This window comes from Ornithodoros turicata, chromosome 7, assembly GCF_037126465.1.
Source record: "Ornithodoros turicata isolate Travis chromosome 7, ASM3712646v1, whole genome shotgun sequence".
Classification (NCBI taxonomy): Eukaryota; Metazoa; Arthropoda; class Arachnida; order Ixodida; family Argasidae; genus Ornithodoros; species Ornithodoros turicata.
Window position 1 is genome coordinate 18681828 of NC_088207.1, and position 22232 is coordinate 18704059.

A 22232-nucleotide genomic window follows, 5' to 3' on the forward strand; every position below is an offset into this window, starting at 1 on the left:
TCAGCAATGACAGTCTATGTGGACCAGTGCAAGGTACACTTGGAGTAGTGGTAATATTCATGCGTGTTTCTTATTTATTTGCTACACACAAGTTCCCATGCTTCATGGTCAATAGCAATAACTAGTAAAGGCACCCACAGTTGGCACAGGAAGAACACACTTACAACAACAAGCGAGCACAGACACTACAGGAGCTACAGAAGCTGGAGATTTCACATATATACAGATATAGGTAAAGATTATGGATACTATAGCTATGCAGAGGTTCCAACTACATACTCTCGCATTTTCTTGGGTGAAAAATTCAAGTGTCTTAGCCGAGATGGCAGTGGGTTTCATATTTTTGGACTATAGCAAGCAATTAAACGTATCTCGTCATCGTATCTGTGTGTGTGTGTGTGTAAACGTACCCTACACGCTCTTAGGGTGATATAGCATATGATCATTAAGTGCAACACTTCTATTGTTACCACGGCATTGCTTGAGAATATATGGAACCTATGGAACGGATCACCTGCAGCCGACGCTGTCGGACAAGATCAGACATAGGCAAAGGATTAACGTACGACGTTGTTCAGTTGAAGAAATATGACTACTCGAAAAGTTATAAACCTGAAACATATTTGCTGCAGCTTAATGAAACGATCGATATATGTTGGATACGTGTCGCCCTGAGAAGAAAGAGGGTAAATTAATGACATCACCGAGGAAGCTATCCCAGGGCCCTATCCTCGTCAAAAGTAATCGACGTCGATTACTTTACGTCATAAGCTGTAGGGCGGGGCTGCCACGAAATACTTCGCCCTTAAATCCCGCCCGTTTCAATTGAATTTATACCTAGTTTTCCTTCGTCGCAGCCTCTCGGCCCTAATCTCGAACCGTGACCCTACGTCATTTTGACGTAACAATGACGTAAAAGATTAGCTTCAAAGCTGAAAAGCAATGTAGCGAAAGAGGGTCGATTACTTTGAGCGGCGATGGGTTTCGTGATGGGTCCGCATGTGCATTTCCGTTTATTGTGTTGTATAAAGTCTGTATGTGCTCGTCACAACAAAAAATTCATATCTTTCTTCGTTTTTGTTTAATAATGATAGAAAAGCACCGCGTAACACCGTTTCTCTGCGCCGATCGGGGCATCGTATGCGTGAAAGTGGCGGGCTTTTCGAAGCGTCGTCCGAGCCGTACGTCGTACAATCAATGTTATTGCAACGTAGCGGTGTGCACACAAAAAACTCATCGATCAAAGTTCACTGTTTGTTGAGTAAAACTATCGCATTTGTTGGTATCATTACCACCCCCACAGCTCACGAGCCAAAGAAGCATATTGAAATGCGAATTATCATTTCGCATATCGAGCACACGAACACACAGAAAAATATAAAGAAAAGCTCATAAATAAAGCTGAAGATTTAAGCACGAACCGATTTCTCATAAACGCGTTTACGGCTCGCGCAACATGTCCGTTCGACCCTTTGCAATGATCCTTCGCGCTTTTATCGTTTTGTCAGGCTCCCACAGCTCCCCCATAGAGCCCATAGTGGTTTTGTTGCCTGCCATCAGCGCCATCTCACGGGCACATACCGAATTATAAATGCAAAGCACAATCACGGTATCACACAAACATTGCCGTCTTGCACACCTGTACGTCAAGAAAAATGACAAACAGCAAAAAAGGAAATTACGAGCGTGCTTTTCCGCGCATTTTCCACGCAATTCAGTTTTACGCCTGTTGAGTTTTCTGTTTCCGACACCTAAGAACCGAAGCAACAAGGCAGGGCGGGCAGATCACAGGTGTGGCCTTCGAATTCTCAGGAGGAAACACCGATAAGGCGGGTCGCTTTCCAAGATAACACGTGGGGCGATTGGTTGATAGAAGGTGTCAACCACTTTTAATATTCACGCCTTTTTCGATTGTGCACCAATGACACAAGAAATTTCAAGTAATCGAGGTACACTACTTTGACCAGGATAGGGCCCCCAGTCTGTCGGGTTTAACGGCAGTCTGTTTAATCATGCACACTGTTACGACATGTGAAACGGATAGTGCTACACAGGATAGTTGCCTACCAACAAACAGGACGGGGACTGGGCGTATGGAGGTGGTGATTGCAAATTGCTCTTTTTTGCACAAAGAAAGGTACCGCTTGTTCTGTGATTTCATTTTATTTGAAACATGAAACATGCAATAACAGAAAGGAAGAAAGTAATGACTGCTCATGGGAATAAAATAAATACGAATGATATCAAATGCGGGTCACAGTCTTTATTATATAAATTACGGAAATAACTATCGAGCATCTACGAACTGTGTAACCACACAAAATCTTGCATTACATGCCACCCTGTTTTCGGTAACATATTTGCTGACAGTTGCGACGCAGTACACAAAGGACGTGACAGACGATGTCGCACAGTCCCGACTACTGCTTCACTATTGAATCAAACAAAAATACATCAAGCTTTCCGAACGAGACTACACCCCGCCAGGTTGCCTATTCTCCCCCCTTTCATCCAAACCGCGTGCCTTTATTTGTCAGGTCTTCTTGTTGTTCTTGTTAATATCGCCAGTAAGCGAGCTCACACATTTATCTTTTTCCTTCTTTATGTTTCACCTTTCAACGACCTGCTTGATATGCGTATCATGGGGTCGAAAAATTTCCTGGGTGGCCTTTAGCTGCGGGTCGCGCACACACGTCAAAACGTGATCTGTCAACTGCGAACGCTGTCCGTCTTTGGACCTAACTTTGTTTCCAGGTTTTTGCAATCTTTGATTTAAACACCTGCCTGTCTCCCAAATGCAGTCAACCCTGGTTAATATGACACTCGCTAGTATGACATCCTCACCTTGTGACCTGTTTTCTGGGGCACGGTTTGCTCCCAATGGAGGTTCTGTGTAAAGGGCCCTCGTTATTATGACAACTCGATAATCCGACTGTGATCAACATTCTGGGGACAAACTGGGAGAACACGTGTGTTCTTCTCTGGTTATTTTGTCCGTCCTCCACTGACTCAGTCATTCGGCTGACCCAAAAGTTCAATGGTCCCGGGAAACGCACAGGCGGTGAGTGCCGAAGTCAGGACCCAAGTTCTGAGGTGACTCACGTTATCTGTAGTGCAAGCAAGATGAGTTAAAAGAAGGCCACTTCGCCACTTGCCTTCGCCACTTCGCCTCGGTCACTTGGCCAGTACTGTGACTCGTACCGGTATGGAAAAGACGTTCGACATGTGGGGAGTAAAGCGTAAGCGCACGGAGCTCACAGCTGAGCTCCGAAGAGGTACCTGAGCCTCTACCCGTTAATGAAAAGGACGCAGGTGAAGCGCTCAGAGTGGCTCTTCGGTGTTCTGCAACACGGGGACGCCCATAATGTATTTGCCATTGCCCGTGCAATTGAGTCGGCGAAAACGCTGCACATTGACAGTTTTTCTAAGCAGACGCTTTGACGGATTTCTTTCGTCGGTAACTTGTAAATAAGAGTGCGAGGGACAATCTGGTGTTCTATGGTATTGAAGACGCTAGTAATGAAACATGGACGGAATCAGAGGAAAAAATTAGAAAGCTGTGCCAAAATAGCCTGGATGTTGTGGTCTCAGCTGAGCATGTCGATAGAGCCCATCGCCTGGGACGTTTTCACGAGGCAAGGACACGTCCAGTAATCGTGAAGTTTGCTAACTTTAAGGATAAGGATACCATTCTAAGAAACTCTTATAAGCTAAAGGACACTAGTAAAGCCGTCTCTGAGGATTTCACTCCCGCTGTCCGGACTGCCAGAAAGAACCTGATTGCCTTCGGACGCTCGCAGGGCCAACCTTTTCGCCTCCGTTTCAATAAGCTGCTGGTTGGTAGCAAGTGTTATATATACGACGAGCAAACACAACTTGTTCGAGAGTTCCCAAATATTGAACCACGGAGCTTGGTGTCTCGGGAAACAAACCCAGTTTCAGCCGCAACGACTAGCGATTAGCAATCACTGAATGTCACTAGTTCCTTGTCTCATCACTGTAGTTTGTCACTTATCTTTTCAAATATTAGAAGCATTGTACCCAAGCGTGAAGACCTGTTATCTCTTATGGGAACAACGGGAGCTGCTATTGTTGTTCTGACCGAAAGATGGTTAACACCTAACGTGCATGATGCTGAAATACTGCCGAGTTTTAGAGTATTCCGTTATGACCGTGTTGAAAGGCGTGGTGGTGGGGTGTTGCTTGGCATCAAAAATGAAATACCATCTCGCCCCATTGACGTCCCTGGGAACATTAAGATGGTATGGTCTTTACTTGGCCACTCCCACAACAAGATTCTTATTGGAGTTTGTTACCGCCCACCTGATGATGTTTGTCTTGTCGCTGAGCTTCATAAAGCCCTTGCCTTTGTGAAAAGCAGTTTTCCATCTCACAAAATAATGCTTTTCGGTGACTTCAATTTCCCCGATATCGACTGGAATGACGTCGATAAGCCAAAAGCCTCCGCGGTTTTGTCTTCCGATTTCTGTGGTCTATGCGTGTTATTTGGTCTGCAGCAGTTGGTCACCGCGCCTACGCGCATTTCTGGAACCTGTCAGAGCATCCTTGATTTAGTGCTTACCACATCGCCAGAGCTATTTTCTCCAGTAGTAATTTTTGATGGACTCAGCGACCACAGATTCTTACACACCTACATAAAAGTACCCTATACTGAACGTACGAAGAATATTAAATTCGATATAGTGGACTACAACAAAGGGAATTATGACGCCATAAACAGAGAGCTAGGTACGTTTCTCGATGAGTTTGTCCGCCTGTTTCCGATGCGATCTGTTGAGGATAATTCGTGTGCCTTCAAAGCTGCTCTTAGCAATATAACTGAGAAGTACATAACCAGAATTACAATACGCTCATCCCAGAACGCTCCCTGGTACGACCGCTCGTTGAATCGCTTGGCCAACAAAAAGAAGCGTGCGTAACGCAAAGCGAAGACCCGCAAAACTGACTCTGCCTGGGAAACGTACAGGGTAGCCGCAAAAGAGTATACCCATTCCGTTAAAAATGCGAAGCGCACGTTTTTCAGCGTGACCTTACTTTCTCTCCTAAATAGTAACCCTAGAAAGTTCTGGAAAATTATCAACCCAAGTACGGACTCCCATATACAATTAAGAGGTAGCTCTGGTGACGTGCTGCCCTTAGACCAAAGTACCGCCTTAGTAAACAACTATTTTTCTTCTGTGTTTGTTACTGAGAGAACTTTTGATGCTTCAGGTTTACACATGCTAGACACTTATAATGCCCAGTATCACCATTGACCATCTTGGTGTTGCTAAGCTTATCGACTGCACCCGTTCTTCATCATCACCCGGTTTGGACAACATTAGCCCCAAATTACTCAAGAATACGTCACCAACGTCTAGTCGGATTTTGTCTCATCTTCAATCAGTCCCTTCTAACCGGTCAGTTTCCGAACGATTGGCGCGTCGCCAAGGCTATCCCTATACAGTCAAACTCCTTTATAGCGAACACCTTTTTAACGAAAATACCACTACAGCAAATTTTTTTGCGGTCCCGCTGGAGCCTTATAGGTCCAATAATGGACATCCTTTTTAACGAAAATACCTTTACTGCGATTTTTTTTTGCTGTCCCCTGAGTTTCGTTGTAAAGGAGTTTGACTGTATTCAAAAGTGGCGATACCTTCACCCCCCGAACTACAGGCCAATCTTCCTACCGGGGTATGTCGCGAATAAAGCGTCACGTAATGCGTGTAAAATAAAACATAGAAACCGAACGTCGTCTGTAAAGTTGGGGTAGTGTACTCTATACTCCTAAGTTGTGGCAAACAATATATTCGGGAGACAGGCAGATGTTTAAATCAAGTATTGCAAGAACATGGAAACAAGGTTAGGTCCAAAGATAAACACAGTTCGCAGTTGGCTGATCAAGTTTTGATGTGTGGGTGCGACTCGCAGTCCCGAAGCCACCCAGGTAATCTATCGATCTCATGATACGCATATCAGGCAGGTCGTTAAAAGCTGGAACATAAAGAGAGAGAAAGAGAAATGTGTGAGCTCGCCTACCGCGATATAAAAAAAAAAAAGAAAAAAGCAAGAAGACCTGATAAGTAAAAGCACGGGGTTTGGATGAGAGGGGGGAGAGGAGGCAACCTGCCGGGGTGTAGTCTCGTTCAGATATCTTGATGTATTAACTTTGATTCAACAGTAAAACAGTGGATCAAAGTGTGCGACATCGTCTGTCTCGTCTTTTGTGTACTGCGTCGCAACTGCCAGCAATATGTACCAACCTGCCCGGTCTTTGTTACAAAAACGCGTTTGCTCTGCAAATGTCCTGGTGTTACACACCGTGGGTCCTGCTCCAGTTTGCGTGAGTCAGCCCTCTCTTGTTCTTCGGGGTGCACTACTTGCCAGACTTAAACAAAAGAGAACGCGATAGCCCCCGGCGTTTTCTCTGTTCCTGGTTAACATCGTTATCCCCGCCCTCTAGTGTACCACTCCTTGATCAAAATAAAGTACCATTGCTGGTGTGAGTCTGTCTTGTCCACTTCTTCTGTCTTCCCCTTTCTACATTGTCGGAATTCTGTTACTCCTCAGACTGAATGAGATATCCCCTTCGTCACATTTACAACCGCATGCTGGTGTCCTTCTTCCATGTTCTCTCCACTCTTGTGAGTCGTAGCTGTACTTAGCTTCATGAATCGTAGGAAAATTTTAGCGGTGATGCATTTGAGAAGCTGGCAGTGCATTTTTGTTTTGTTGCTGGTTTTAACTGATTTCGTGTTACTGCTGCGAAACAATTAACTGTGGTTATGAGCGGGGTACAGACGTGGGCAGATGGAGACGATATAGCAGGAAGGAGTGGGAAACATGCGCGTTAGTATGTGTCCTGTGTCGACTTCACGCAGAAGTGTGCCGGTATTCGTCTGGAATGTCTGCCGAAAAACCTAGGGAAAACATCAGACAGCACAGCAGGGGAAAGGATAGGACCCACCGCCTGTCGGTCTTTCGCGTGCCCTAGGCTATCACCTACGGACGGACGCTTTCACCCACTCGGTCACGCCGCTGGTACAGCAAAATCCATGAAAAGCCTAGGGCAGTGCCTGCGTATCGGAATGCATATAGCTTGTGGAATCCTACGTTCCCACAACCTCGGGGCGTCAGCCCGTCCGTTCCGTGCGCGAAGGAACAACCAGCACAAAAGCAGATTCAAGCAAACATACCAGATTTATTGTCCTTTCCAGCCGTCGAGACAAAGCCAAAAGAAATGAGACCAGTTTTAACGAGACCCCTGCTTTTATACCACGTTCGTCTGCCACGCCCCCTTGCTGTTGCCGTGGCACTGCGTGCTCTGTATCTTCTGAGTAGATATCCCGCAAACTTTGCATGCACATATTTTCATAATAATGTGCCGTATCCAACTTTCTGTTTTCCAGACTCGGTGCACCAACGAATTGCACACGGGACTACTCTGTGCTGGAGGGCAACTACATACTATTTAATCTCTCGTCTTGCGTCATGGATGGTATTAGAAATCATCTCCAGTAAGTACTCATTGCCTGCACCACTTGTAAACAGTGCGCTGGCTCGCATTCAACTCGAGATTGTTCCCGTAATTATTTTGCAGTTGACGTTAGCGAGACCTAACACGTTTTTCGATTCTGTTGTATTACAATACTGAGTAGCACTAATACTGCATTTATTCACAGCTCAGGGAGGTCTGAAGAACAAAAAAGCAGTGTACACAATTTGTGCCACTTCATATTGGGGCAGTCATTCTCGAATCACGTCGTATTTCAGGCGGTTACATTTTAACATGTTCTCAAATGGACCGCCTTGCATGCACGATTATTCCGCCATATAAAAGGGCTGGCAAATCAGAGTAAAGTCTCTAATGCAATACCACTGGCCATTTCGAGCACAGTTGACTCATTATCTCATCTTGTCTGTTTTCATTTGATTCAGTTTGACAACTAAAAAGTGGACCTCAAAAATTGTGTTACCGGCCATGGTTCAATTACTGGAATAGTGACTGGACTGCACGGTCTGTTTTGGACGACCAATGATTTGTAAATGGGATGAATCATCTTTAGGGACGATGAACTAGAAGAAATCCAGTACAGTATCCTCTGCCTCTGAGGTCGCTCTCTTTTGGCGAAATTGGAGTAAGGTGGCCGTGTTTGTCTCCAAAAAGTTCATTGCGAAAGACTGCATGTTTACTCAACTTGTACAGGTTGGGACAAAAGTTTAGGGAACACGCAAGCGGCGTACTTTTTATTCGGTGCGACACCTTATCGGCCGCCAGAGAGAGAGAGAGTTTGCTGTTTCGGAGGGGTGGAAGGGTACGCTGTTAGGCGACACACAGCAGTAGGTTCGACTTCCCAGACATCAAAGAAAAAGTACGTCGCTCGCGTGTTCCGCAAACTTTTGTCCCAACCTGTACCCTGTCGCCAAGTTGATAGCGTCCTCGGCTGGGATCGAATCCACAACCAACCGCGAACTGTCGCGAAACATTTGGTGACGTGGGGGTCTCGATGAATCATTGATTGTAAGGTACGTGTATATTCGGTCAGACAGAACACGTAGGGTATGTACAATATATCCCTTTCAGTCTAGCTGTCCTTGCATCCTCGCGTTCGTTCGAGATCGGCTATCATATAAGGACGGCGTCCAGGCAAGAACAGGACAGGACGGTGTCTCGAGGCGAGGGAGGGGCCACTTCGAGGTCTTACGTGGCGAACCGGGACAGCATGGTTTCAATGTTAAGGGCTCAATGGGGTTAAGGCTTTTTAAGCCGTTTCTTTGACATCGCATCGGGCCGCGCTCCTCAGCAGGAAAGTGGTGTGCGGACTCTGCACATCTAAGTGTTCGACGGTTGAGCCAAGTCCAGGTAAACCTTTGTTCTTTCTGTAACTGGCTCGCCGATAAACGTAGGATCGCACAGTGCTTTACCAGAGGTACATCTCGCGTGAAAATTAACTTCCATTAACTTAAAGTAACTTCTCCATAGGGGCGGTTACCCTTCTAACTGGGATGAGATGAGTCAAGCACCCTCCGCCGTTATTTCTTTTCAACACTAGCAGGGGCCGTAATGTCGTTCAAGTTAACTCTGATGCGAGCTTTACCGTGCTCTACTGACCGCTGCCTCATAAAACTGTGGCGGCCCGTGTGTCACAGGAGGGAGAAGCAAGAGCGACCGTGGATGATGCGCACTGCTGGACATGTCCATGGCACGGCACAGCACACGTGGCAGGCAGAGGTCGATGAGGGCGAAGTCGTTATAGTCGTGGACGGGCGCTGGAGGCGTCTGGGGTGCCGCAACCGGAACGGGAGCGCGAGCTCGTATGGTCCCAGGAAGTGAGGCTACGGTAGCCGTGTTGATTGCCGAGACGCCGGCTGAAGCGTGCCGTGGCGTCGGCTGCCGCGTTGCTCAGTTGTCGCCGCCGGCAGCAGATGCGAGTCGAGATGTGGAAATGAAGCGGTGGGTCGTCAGTGTGCCGGAAGCCATGGACAGCGCAGGTCGGTCCCGGGAAGCCGTGAAACGCAAATGCGATGGTCAGTGAACGGTCGGGTCGTTGCGGGTCGGTCGGATCGGTAGCTGATCGGTAGCGTGGATAGAAGCGGTCGGCGTGTGGGGCGAGAGGCGAAAGGCGTTCGGGATGTAATCGTGATGATCCGAGTAATGATGGTGGCTTCCAGGTATAGCGTGCATTGGTAGTGCCCGTCGATGGTGTGGTCAGAAATTTGGGATGGTCAAGGGCCTAATTGCGCCGAACATGTTCGTTGTTCAGGTCACCACAAAACCTTCGTGACCAGTTAGTGCAATCAGACAAGGACAAGGAAAGAAAAGCAATGACAAGAAATTTACATCGACTGATTTATTAATGAGTTGATAACGTGGCTCCCAGAGTACCGTGTCTACCGTACCCAATTAACTGATAAGATTCTGAGTCATGTACGCTCTCACTGGTTCCGGTCGGCACGCCCAAGCAGCGCAATGTACTGAAAGTCGAGTGCAATAGGGGTGGACGGGTAGGTGGGAGGCCTTGAACAGACTTGTGAAACTAAAGAACATTGATAAGACACATACCGGCCACCCCCACTGCACTCGACTTTCAGTACATTGTGCTGCTTGGGCGGTAGCTTCACCGTGACGTTATCAACGGTCCACTAGCACTCTCTATTGTATAAAACAACGACAATCAAATATGAAGATCACACAGACACCACTGCCTACCCAAGCAGCACAATGTACTGAAAGTCGGGTGCAATAGGGGTGGACGGGTAGGTGGAAGGCCTTGAACAGACTCCTGAAACTAAAGTTCATTGATAAGGCACATACCGTCCACCCCTATTGCACTCGACTTTCAGTACATTGTGCTGCTTGGGTACCAACCTGAAATGTGCCTCTGACATGTGCGAATTCTTTATCTGTAAGAGATTACGAAGGGTGACTTTACACCTCTACTCACTTCTGATGTGCCACGTCCTCAATTACTTTCCTTTGTGGCTAACCGGTAAGTAAGGGACAAGGACAACCGTTGCCCGTGACAGCCAATGCAGTACTGAAGTGGCTTGCGCCACAAAACGTCTATTATACGTGCGCCGGGCGATATTCCCAGTAACGATGGTGCCGCCACAAGGCGCCCCCCATAGCCTTCATATAGAACTCCGGTGGTTACGAAATCCTGGCATTTCCAAAGGAAGCGCTCCCTGTTTTTCGAGCCACCAGTCGAGTGGGACGGCGTCGCGGGGAGAGTGTGATCGGCTTGTGGAATGTAACTTCTGGGTTAGAGTCAGACGTGTTAGCACAACGAGAACAGTAAGACCGTGTCCTACGGGGCATGGTCGCGTCAGGACTCACTGGTAACCCTAGTTGTGTATTTACCGATTACTTTTGGGAATCACACACGTAACAATAAAGCTGTTAGGAGCAACTGAAGTTTATTTGAACAAGAACTTTCGTGCAAGAGACTGCACTTCTTCAGGTCTTCTTCTTTTGGTTTAGTATATTGTCATGCGAACCCGAAGCAGACGAGCTCGGAGACAATCGCCTGCGCTGCGCTCCCGTTGGTGTGCCTCACTGACGTCATCATAATGTTGCTATCGCTGGGGCTCCCTTATCTCCGGAGAGAGTGCGAATGTTTAAAACTCATTTATGCAGTATGTAAGCTCTTTTGCAAGGAAACATGGCCAATGTGATAGAACTGGCGCCGAAAATTGCCGCACGCGTCTCTGCCAGACGTTTCCGAATGCGATGGTTCCTTTAAACGTGGGAAATAAAATTGACCTCTTCCTGCTTGGCACTGGATAGACCCATTGGCAAGATATTGTAAACGTGAAGGAGAGCGTGGAATGTTCCTCTGTCGACGTGTCCGAGTGCGGCATAGGTGGTTTTATCAGACCCAGGGTTCGAAGTGCACATTCACAAGCTTCAATACTATCCTTAGCTCGCTCAAGTGAAGTCACGACCCATAACCACTGGTGGATCGGGCCGATAATGGTGCATTTCAACCGCCAAGCTCCAGGAAAAATTTCTTCCTTCACACCCTGCATGAGTCGCTGAACCTTCTTCTCGTCGGGAGCCGTCGAATAAGCTCATGGAAAAAGCCTCAGTACGTCCTCGACGAAGCTGGTGACGCTTTCGTGTGGGAGCTGTATTCAGCGCTGCAGCAGTTGCTCGGCTTGCTCGGTGCACATTTCGAAAGCGAACGCCTGGCGAATATTGTTCTCGAACACATCCCAGCTCGTCAGCGTCGATTCCTTGTTTTCAAACCAAGTCTTCCACGCACCATCCACGGAGAAGTAGACAGTGATGAGCCTCTGCTCATCATTCCAACCACTTAACCTCGAAATTCTCTCCTATTGGTCGATCCAGTCGTCACTGTCTTCGTAACAACTTCCTGTTAAAAGTCTTCGGCGCCCGTGCACGTGCGCCAGGAGCCGTGAGGGGATAAGCCGTTGGGGTGTCGAGGTCTCTCGAGGACTAAATATCCGTCATCATCTTCCGTGTTGGCACTTCCAACGTGCTGTGTTCCGGGGATAAATCACGGAGTCTTCTACTTTGTAGCTGTTGTTCTCCCATTCTGTGTTGCCCCGCATTTCCACCAAAATTGTCACGGATGAAGAACAGATGACGACTCGATGAACAACTGACGAACGCTTTATTCTTGCTGAGATAAGCACTAGAGCACACCTGAATGTCCGAATGTCCCAGCTTGGAGCGGCTACCTTCACACGACGTCATCGAAAGCCGCGAACGCAGGGAACTTATCGTATTTTCACGCGTATTAGCCGCGGCTTATGCGCGATTTTTTTTCGCGGACGCTCTGCGGCTTATCTACGGGTGCGGCTTATCTGATGGCTATTTTTCCCTGGTATTTTCCCCATACCCCAGATTAAACGAAAGGGCCGACAGTGCCTCATGTTTTTGGGAACAGGACCGCCCTGTCAGTGCACGAATAATACCGAACAGGGGCGGGTCCCCATTCGAGCGGACTGACCTTCCGAATACATTCCCCCACGCAGCTTTAACAAAAGGGGTGACAGTGATTAATGTCTCCTGGAACACCACTAACTCGTCAATCCACAAAAAACACGCAACAAGGGCACAATCCGATCTTAGTGGAACACTAGAACTGACCTCCTTTGTTATACATCATGCCGACACCGGAATGTGGACCACAGGGTTTATGGCCTTCCCTACGGTATCCTTTGTCGGCAGGAAGGGTTCAGTACACCTGACATCGGGATAAAACGTGGTCAGCTAAGCGTCAGTTCTCATTTGACCTGAGCAGCAGCATTCATGAACACGGGCACGGCAGTTAGAGGTAAGGCATATGGCTCCAACGCGGAGATACAGCTACGACAGCGGCTTCAAACTAAAAGTCGTCGACGTCGCGGACCAGTACGGGAACAGGGCAGCTGGCAGGGAATACGGCGTCGACGAGCGTTGAGAGTCTCTATTGATTTTGTTTGTGCATCACTGGTTTAGCGCACAAAGCAGTCGCGTCGTATTACCCGCGGTTTATATGCGAGTTTTTGCTTATCTGCAAAAACATTTTCAAAATGTATCTAAAACGAGTCCTGGGGCTTATCTGCGGTGCGGCTAATACGCGTGAAAATACGGTATTCGTCGCTTTTACGGCTTTCGCGGCCATCTCGTTCACACTGTGCTCCTAACGCCGGGAATGCCGGCTCTACTGGCACTGCTGTACTCCGCTACAAAAACCGACCTGTTTCATTCTTCGAACTGTACTCAAGGCCCATACGTATAATACGTATAAGTCGTTGCGATAAATCAAGATGGCAATTGCAAAACACGTATTTATCGCGTTTTATACAGCAACCTGAAAAGCGATGCCCGCTGCGAGAAGCAGCACCCTCGTTATTATGACCATGGTCGTTCCCGAAAATTTTGGTCATACTGCGGAATAGTCATATTAACGGGGGGATTTGCGGAGGTTTCACTGCTTTGTTCCCCAGGAGTATGGTCGTAAAGCGCCTATGTCAGATTATCGGGGGTCATATTAACGAGGGTTCACTGTACACATGTCTCGACGAAGCGCGACGAGTTCAATTTCTCTTCTTTTTTCTTCTTACAAACAGGCCAGCGGATAAGCGCCATCCCGCTTGAGGAGCAACAACAACAACTTACTTCCTCGTCTTCCCTTAGCAGCTCCTATGATGCTGTCTTGATATCTACGTTTACCGCTTGCGACGCCATCGTACGCGCGTCGCCTGCTGTGAAGGAGCATTTTATCGTTATATACGATCGTGTTTGTGAATCCGACCCCTGCTTCTCTTGCGTTTACTGACGTACAACATTTAGCACTACATTAGAGCCTTGATTATAATTTCGTTACGCATCCGCCGTGTTCGTTGTCCATGCGGCTACTCTCCCGTTCGAGCATTCTCGCTCGCGGAGCGCGCTGATTGGTCCAGACTCGCATCTTTCCCGGCACTCCCGACAAAAGTAGAAGTAATCTCTACTCTTGCTCTGCGGCTTTCGACACCTTCGTGGCTTCCGCGGGATTCACGGATTGCTGTGTGAACATGACAAATTCACCGGCGTCGCCGTCGTTCGCGGCTCTTGCGGCGTTCACTGACGTAGTGTGAATGTAGCATTAGAATCATTTCATACCCGGCACGGAATAATCGAGAAGGAATCACGCGCGTCGCCAAGGTTCCGGCGTCAGTCGTAGCATACGCAACGTAGATGGCTCGTTAGACAGATTACTCGCGAAAGTCCACGGCGCGCCGACTGTTCTTGACCTTGACGTCGACCGCGTGATACCGTCACTTCCAAACGACACGCGCGGCGATACAGTTATCGAGTGTAACAAGGATATCCGCGGTACTCTGTGACCATTGGTTTCGTTCCAATATGATTCAAGTTCAAAAACGCGCTCAACCGTTACTAATAAACACCGATTGTAGTATGATCGTCTAGTCTCCATAGAAGTTGTTTAGACGTGCCGCCGTCTGCTGGGGACGCTAGTTGCGTTGTGCTGAGGCAACACACATCGAAGGACCATCTGGTGGACAATAGTAATCCACGGACAGGGGACCACGATGGTAGTTTTCTCGAGACGTTAAAGAGACTATGAAGTCTACCAACTAGCCCGCCGACTGTGTTGACACCAAACGGCTATTTCAACGTCCTGGCTGTGACATCTTTGTATAGATGAATCCTATAGGTCCGTAACCAACCAATGCGATCACCGTCACCTCGACTGCTGATCAGTTCCGCAGTCGGTCGGTACTCCACTGTTTTTCGACGTGCGCACGCATATCTTCTTGTAGTCATAATTTAGGTCTCATCGCACAAGGCGTACCTTATAGCGAATTCGGGTGGTCATTTCGTAGCAAAACGGCCGAGCGCTCGGAAATTGCTAGGTCGGCGACCGAGCTGGATCACGTGACCGTTGCCACCCGAACATGATTGCTAGGAATCAAGCGGTTTTAGGTACTTGGATCACGCTAGGGGCGTCGCGGTCGCAAGTCTTCGCGTTCTGTCGTCTGCTAAACCACGTGATTTCAACATGCGGGCCAATGAGGGCACTCGCCACAGTTGCAGTGCGTATGTGACGACACCGGATACAGTTGAGCAATCTGCCGCTCGATCGTTTTGAGACCGGGCAAAAAAAGTGCTAGCTAGCAAATTCCGAGCGCTCGGAAAGCGCCACGCGAACATGCAAGATTTGCTTCATTTTGACCAAGCGAACATGACTGCTCGAGATCTGGCAAAAAAAGTTGCTCCAAAATGACCACCGGAATTCGCCATTAGTACCCGCGTGCTTTGTGCACGAAATGCCGACGGTTTGTGGTGTCCTCGTCGTCGTCATCGCGTGCAAAGGCAAGGTATGTCAAACGAACGACGACGAGGAATATATTGCACGGTCCCACATTTTCTGTCTATCCACATTTTAGTCCATATCGAGTTGCGTAAGTTGGTCACTTTTTGTCGCTGCTTCTAGACTGCTCACCGGCCTAGAACAGACGACGCTATGTGTACCTCCGCGTTGGCGTGTGTCTGTGTCCTACAACTCTACGAATGACGTACCAATGGACAGAGGTAACTGAATGGCGATGCTTCTAGTCGCCCGTATTGTATTCGTGCGTTCATGACTCTTTGTGTTAACGCTGCACCCAATACGAAGGAGAAGTATTGAACAAGAACTTGTAAGTAGAATTAAGAACCGTAGAATAACAATATTACACACGTAACTCAATTGCTGCATACAATGTTGCGTGGAGTTTCCATCTCCTTTAAAAGTAACATCAGACAGGTTGGCAATAAAGAGGTCCAAAAGTGCAAAAATGTATCCTCACGGGATGAAAGACGTCGTTACATTTAGAGCTGAGCGCGGGTGCGGGTATAACCGCGGTACCCGCAGTTACCCGCATATCATCACAATTTGCGGGTAGGAATTCGCGATCGCTGCGGGTAGCGTGTAAAATGCGGGTGTACCCGCAATGCGACCGCGGGTAATGAGGTATACCCGCATTTACCCGCATTCTATGGCCAACTAAGTGATCCCTCTCTGTCACACGTGAGCTCAGCAGTGCCCTATGTCATTGGCGTGCATGTTCGATTATTAATGCAGACACATATGGCGCGCTATTGAATTGCAGGTTTATTGGCTCCCCCTGTCCCCCACTCCTTCCTGCTGTCCTCTCTCCGTCTGTCCACACCTGTACGCCGCTCATAGCCACAGTTGCTTCGCGGCGCTAACACGCAATCAAAAAAAAAAAAGAAAAAGGTTTATTAGCATACGATTGAAGCCGTCCGAGACACGTAGCCAACACTCAGAATTTCTGTTGTTTTAAAATAGAGACAGCGGTAAAGTGAACGAGGAACACTTCCCCTTGCGGGTCCCAATGTGGGTATGCGGCTATACAGACAGCACTGCGGGTGCGGGTCGCCCAGATTAAATTCGCACGGGTGCGGATGCGGGTCACACACGCACTGGTACTGTGCGGGTGCGAGTTCAAGTTTGCTTACCCGCACTCACCTCTAGTTACATTGACATCAACACGACATCCGTTGCGTCGTCCGTGACTTATGAACCTGCAACGCGCGCTTCCCTCTCCGTCTCCTCACAAAGAAGACCGACAATGAGCTCTTATTGTTCTACGCAAAAGATTTGTCGAATTATCGCGGGAGAGAGACCAACGAGAGACCACGAGACCAACCCAAGGCCTCTCCGCATTCTCGGACTTCTTGAGGTGGTGACTGAGAGAGAAAGAATACATTGCCTTTTCTTTCGCACGTAAATCGCGGACGACGTAACGAATAAGGCGTGTGTGTTGGTGTCAAAAAGACAGTATTTTTCATTCCGCGACCATAGCTTTTCTTTTGCATTGAGCCCCTTCAAATGCCATGATACCAAGTTTCATACTCGAGAAACGAATAATTTACTCATCTTGTTTATCGACAATTACAGAAAACTACAGAAAGACAACGTTACGTTGGCAAGAGACTGCTTCGGAACACGTTACCGGGAGAATATTAGTCACAACTTCCCTGACCTCCCATACAACTTGGTTGAAAACGAAGAGAAGTTTTGCAGCAAAGAGAAACGCCTGAAAGAACCTTTCACAATCAAGGGCCGCTGCGAGGTGAGTCGACAACTGATAACATTGCCTTAGAGAGTGCCAAAGACCAGCGGCATGGCCGAGTGGGCTAAGGCGTCCGCTCGTTGGTGATAACCAAGGTCGTGCTGTAGACTGGGAGGTGGTGGGTTCGAATCCTACCGCCGGCTGTGCTGTCTGAGGTTTTCCCTGGGTTTTCCGAAGACTTTCCAGACGAATGTCGGCACAGTTCCCCCTGAAGTCGGCCCAGGACGCATACTAATCCCCCTGTCCCCCACTCCTTCCTGCTGTCCTCTCTCCGTCTGTCCACATCTGTACGCCGCTCATAGCCACAGTTGCTTCGCGGTGCTAACACGCAATCAAAAAAAAAAAAAACAAAAAAAAAAAGAGAGTGCCAAAGAAGAAGGCTTGCAGTTCTTTCTTTGCCTCCTGTAATAGCTTCTTCAAAATGTCTTCCCTGGCACAAAATCTGGTTTTCTGCTTCAATAGTCCGCTTCTCTTACGCACGTCATCGACGCAGCAACCGGGACGGTTTTACTTTCTCGGCTGCGTGCGATTCTATGGAGAATACTGTACAGCACTGTGCACACTTAACAGTAACACGACCTCCGTACAATCGGTGGCCCCAGTAGAAAGTGCGCAAGGGTTCGCCACAATGCGAGTAGTAAACATGTAAGTCGAAACCTGACCTTCATTGTTGCAACTCGCATTGTCGAGAACCCTTGCGCACTTTCTACTGGGGCCACCGATGGTATGGAGGTCGTGTTACTGTTAAGTGTGCACAGTGCTGTACAACCCTTGCGCTATCCGGATCCTGCGATGTCTCAAAACGTTCAATAATACGGAGCTATACGTCACGAGAGGACTGAGATCATGGGTGGCGCCACAAACACCCGTCGGGTGACGCCCGTCAAACCACACGCCAAACCACATTTAACTTTCTTCCCGGAAGACGGCGTGTTTGAGCAACTTGTACCCTTCCCCCAAGTTACCACCGTCCTCGGCCAGGTTTGAACATGCGTCTTGGGATCAGCAGGTGGACACGCTTCAGACTGAGCTACCGAGGGCGGCCGTACGAAAGAGGCAAGACCGAGTTCTCATTATCCTTAGTGCTGCATTGGTTCGCAGCTATCGTTGAATTACATATCTCTGAATACGTCTTTATAAGAATCTCTGGTAGCGCCATCGTTGACAGTCTTAGGCTGCTGCTAAGGCTCAATCACTTGCTGCTTCCTTCGAACGGCAAGAACGCCGAGCTTCTGTCAGCGGCAAGCGAATCTCTCGCTAGCCACATCCGTCGTTTCCACAACGGCGGGTGGACGGCGTCCCGCCGAGCGTTTCCGTACACTCTCATTAAATTTGCTCCAAATGACTTGACACCAATATTACAAGTGGTTACTGTGCTCAAGCACAGGTGTTTTCGAGCGATACATAGCGGAGCGATGCGTACGCACAGAGCCATTTATTGAGGGTGACGCTGCTATATACTACTTGAAAATAAAACGTTGAAAAATAAATATTAGAAATCCAACTTCCAAAGTAAACATTTAAAAATAAGTATATTAATCTCAACGTTGTCAAAACAAGCTCTTTAAACTAAACTTCGCAAAATCAACGCATCGAAATAAATCTTTCGAAATCGATCCGCTCTAATTGGTGGACCTCCGAAGCTTTCTACGTCTGCCTGGGAAAATAGTACGCTATTCACTCTTGAATGAGGATTCATCTGACAACGACGATTTCGCCGCACTAGAAGTGGACTGTGTGTACACATTCTCAGTGACTACGTAGTTCGTATATTTGTATTTCTACGCTAAAGAAGAACAGTAAAGTAAGAACAGTAAAGTAAAACAGTCAGGTCGCTTGACTCTACGTGTAGCCGTCCATGTGTCCGCCACTTCCACTTGCATTGACTACGTAGGCACACCATAACACTGAGTTTAGGGAGAAAACAAGGGGACGAACGAACAAACGTGCAACACTGATCCCTTTACGCCATGAGGCCCTCCAGGTAATAGGAACAGCATTGTTATTTTTAGCTCAATTCAGGAATGTGTGCGTTGTTCTCTCGTATTCATACGCGTCGTTGTCTGCACTTTTCAACCGGGTATTTCGAGTTCCTCACCTATTATTGGAAGAGACGAATGTCGGCACAGCTCCCCCTGAAGTCGGCCCAGGACGTATACTAACCCCCCTGTCCCCCACTCCTTCCTGCTGTCCTCTCTCCATTCGTCCAGATCTATACGCCGCTCATAGCCACAGTTGCTTCGCGGCGCTAACACGGAATAAAAAATATTGGGAGAAACATAAGCAATTATGGTTAGTATGTGAATAAAGAACGTTAATATTGGATTTCGTTGAACAGGGCATCGTGTTCCCCGTCAACAAGCGTACGTTAGTGTTCCTGGTTAGGCCTAACTATTATTTATTCTGACAGTGTGTATTTTAAGTGTATGCTACATTTTGGACGCTCACGCAAGAGATACGTTTTTAGCATCCGCTACAATCTTCTGACGCTGAGCGATGTCTACCTCAGCAATTCCGGGGGTGGAGGGGAGAGGTAAATATTGGTTCCAGCACCGAGTGTGGGTGATTTCTGGGGCACGTCTATAGAACCCCTGGTTCAAAATTTCCGCCCGCACCCCTACCTTGCGGCACGTGTAACATGTCGCCACACCAGGCAAACAAACTTGATGTGTAACATCACGGTACCATTACTATTATTCTGATTCCTGTAGAAGGAAAAAGACGCGGACAACAGATTTTAGGTAAGTTAGGAGCAATGGTTTATTCAATAAGAAGATATTAGGGTGATTCCATCTCAACTCAGGCAGGGTGGTCCGGACACCATCACCGATTCCCCTTGAAAAAAATATATGTTGTATCGCAGCATGCATACATACAGGAGCAACAAAAATTTTGGCTCTATGCGTTGTGGTCCGCCCGAAAAAAAAATTCATAAAGAAATTGACTCGGCGACGGAGCTTTCTGACGGAACGAATGTGACATTTTATTCCTCGCCATCGGACGGTCCCAAACTATAGATTTGTGGTTTTTGCACAATATATCAGGTACAACGGCTTTCAACGTGCGCAAACAGCACCGCTCAATTCTATTTTGATCTTTAATTAAACATCGCCAAGATTGCAACAAAATTCACATTTTGATCATATTTGTCTTTACGCTGTACTCCTGCTATATATGCCATCGCGATATATGAGGTACCGCTGTGTAGGTCGAAGCGTGCTCTTTAAATTGATGTCGAATTTACATGTCTGTACTTTGCCCACTTTCGTCAAGGCGATGTAGAGTACAGCTAAGTTTTCAAAAATGGGGTTTTTTGGACTCTCGTTTCTCAAAAACCATACCTCGGATTTCCTTCATATTTTGTCGTTATATAGCCCAGGCTATGACCTACATGTGTTCGCAAAACGGAAGGTTCCCTCTCAGCACAACTCGGGATAGCACGCAACAAACGTGGAGTGCGGAGCACACGTGTATACCGCGACCGGGAGAATTACGCCAGAGAGTTAACAGGATTATTGGCGTCTGCTACTGCCGACATCTCCAGGTTTGAATGACAGAGCTCAGGATGCAGACCTACCGCAAATGCCATCCTAGCAATATACTTTGAGTCTTTCTGACTCGTTTTTCCCACAGTCGAATCTCAATGCCGTTCACGTGAAGTTCAGCGACGTTCTGAGTCGGTGGCTTGTGTTTCCGACATGAATTCCAAGTACAGTCTGGATTACGTGTACTGTGCTGACTGTGCGGTGCTATGGTAGCCTATGGTGCTATCAAGCCCCCCCCCCCCCAAAAAAAAAAGAAAGAAAATCGAAAGAACTACGCTTTTGTTATCAGAAACAAGTTGGTAATGCCGGGCAGAATGATGCCTCGAACCGTGAGGTCATCAAAATGTAATAATCGCGTGCAATAAAACAGAACTGTACACTTTTTAAGCATCTAGCCGTGATGAAAAATATATGTTCCAAATTATTTCCATGCTCCTTTAAGGGGTAACGTCGACGTTGCTGCGGAAGCTCCGCCTTCGTCAGGACTAAGGGGTGCCAATCGATTATCGTGGAAAGATACGCTGAAAGAAATGTTCGGGCGAATGCGAAATTAAATAGGTACTTGAAAAAAATTAGAGGCAGACAACGAAAGTGTAGGAAGTAAGAAAAGAGAGGGAAGGTATTTACTGACAGGTGGAAAGTTAAGGGGTAACGTCGACGTTGCGGCGGAAGCTCCGCCTTCGTCAGGACTAAGTGTTGCCAACCAAGGGGCCTACTGTATGCTTTTTACAATGTTTTGCATTAGTGCATATTGCACATGTACTGGCAACACTGTGTGTGCTTTTTTTCTCTCTCGGCGAGTTGCCCGTTTTACGGCGCGCACTTGATCCATGCGGTTTTACGTCAAATCAGCGGCATCAGCGTCAAATTACGGCAACGGGGCGGTTGTGCCTCTGAAATGCGCCCCCTGCGGTTCCAGCTTAACCCTTACAAAATGGCCGTTGACCTTTTGTTTCCTTTCTACAGAACTCCGTCGACAAAGAAAGCAGGCATTCAGCTGACTTTCTATTGACCTCGTGTTTACACCACATATTGATTTTATATTGACTTATGGAACTGTAAGTCTTGTAGATAATTATGCACAGGAAGATAAACTTTCTTTCATAAACTCGGCATATATCTTACACAAATTTGCTGTGACCTTCATGCGTAAACCTTATCATGTATGTTCTCAATTTCTCTGTTGACTAATTGTTGACTCAGCTGTTGATGCCCATGTAGCCAAAGGCGGGTTAATAAATGTTTAACGGACGTCTAAATTTAGAAAAGTGTCATGTCTCTTAGACGTCTTCCAAAAGCTCTAATGTCTAGAGGAGCTCATCTAGCCTTTATATAGCATAGCTAATGCTACGCCACCTAGACGTCTAACCTTACACATCCAACGTCTTGCCCCAGCCCAACTTTAGATCTTTTATATACCAGGATAAGGCGTCTTCTAGACCTGTACGAGCCCTGTATTAGTAATAATACCCAGGACTATACCTGTATTAGCCTTTACTTGGACCAGGGGGACGAACGTGTAGTATATTTCTCTTGTCAAGAAAAAAAATCACGTGACCTCTAGCGTTGGGTTAATCGTTGGACGAC

General features: G+C 47.5%; 2 protein-coding genes across 2 annotated transcripts in view; one reads left to right on the plus strand and one right to left on the minus strand.

The window, feature by feature from the left end:
- The window catches only part of LOC135400514 (uncharacterized), a 374312-nt gene that overhangs the window by 118478 nt on the left and 233602 nt on the right, over positions 1 to 22232 (minus strand). The gene's annotated exons all lie outside the window — the stretch shown is intronic.
- Positions 1 to 22232, plus strand: part of LOC135399708 (uncharacterized) — a 39877-nt gene that overhangs the window by 3353 nt on the left and 14292 nt on the right. The window contains exons 4-5 of the mRNA XM_064631446.1: positions 7413 to 7520; positions 16926 to 17100. Coding sequence (XP_064487516.1) covers positions 7413 to 7520; positions 16926 to 17100 — 283 coding nt within the window. The remainder of the gene's footprint in view (positions 1 to 7412; positions 7521 to 16925; positions 17101 to 22232) is intronic.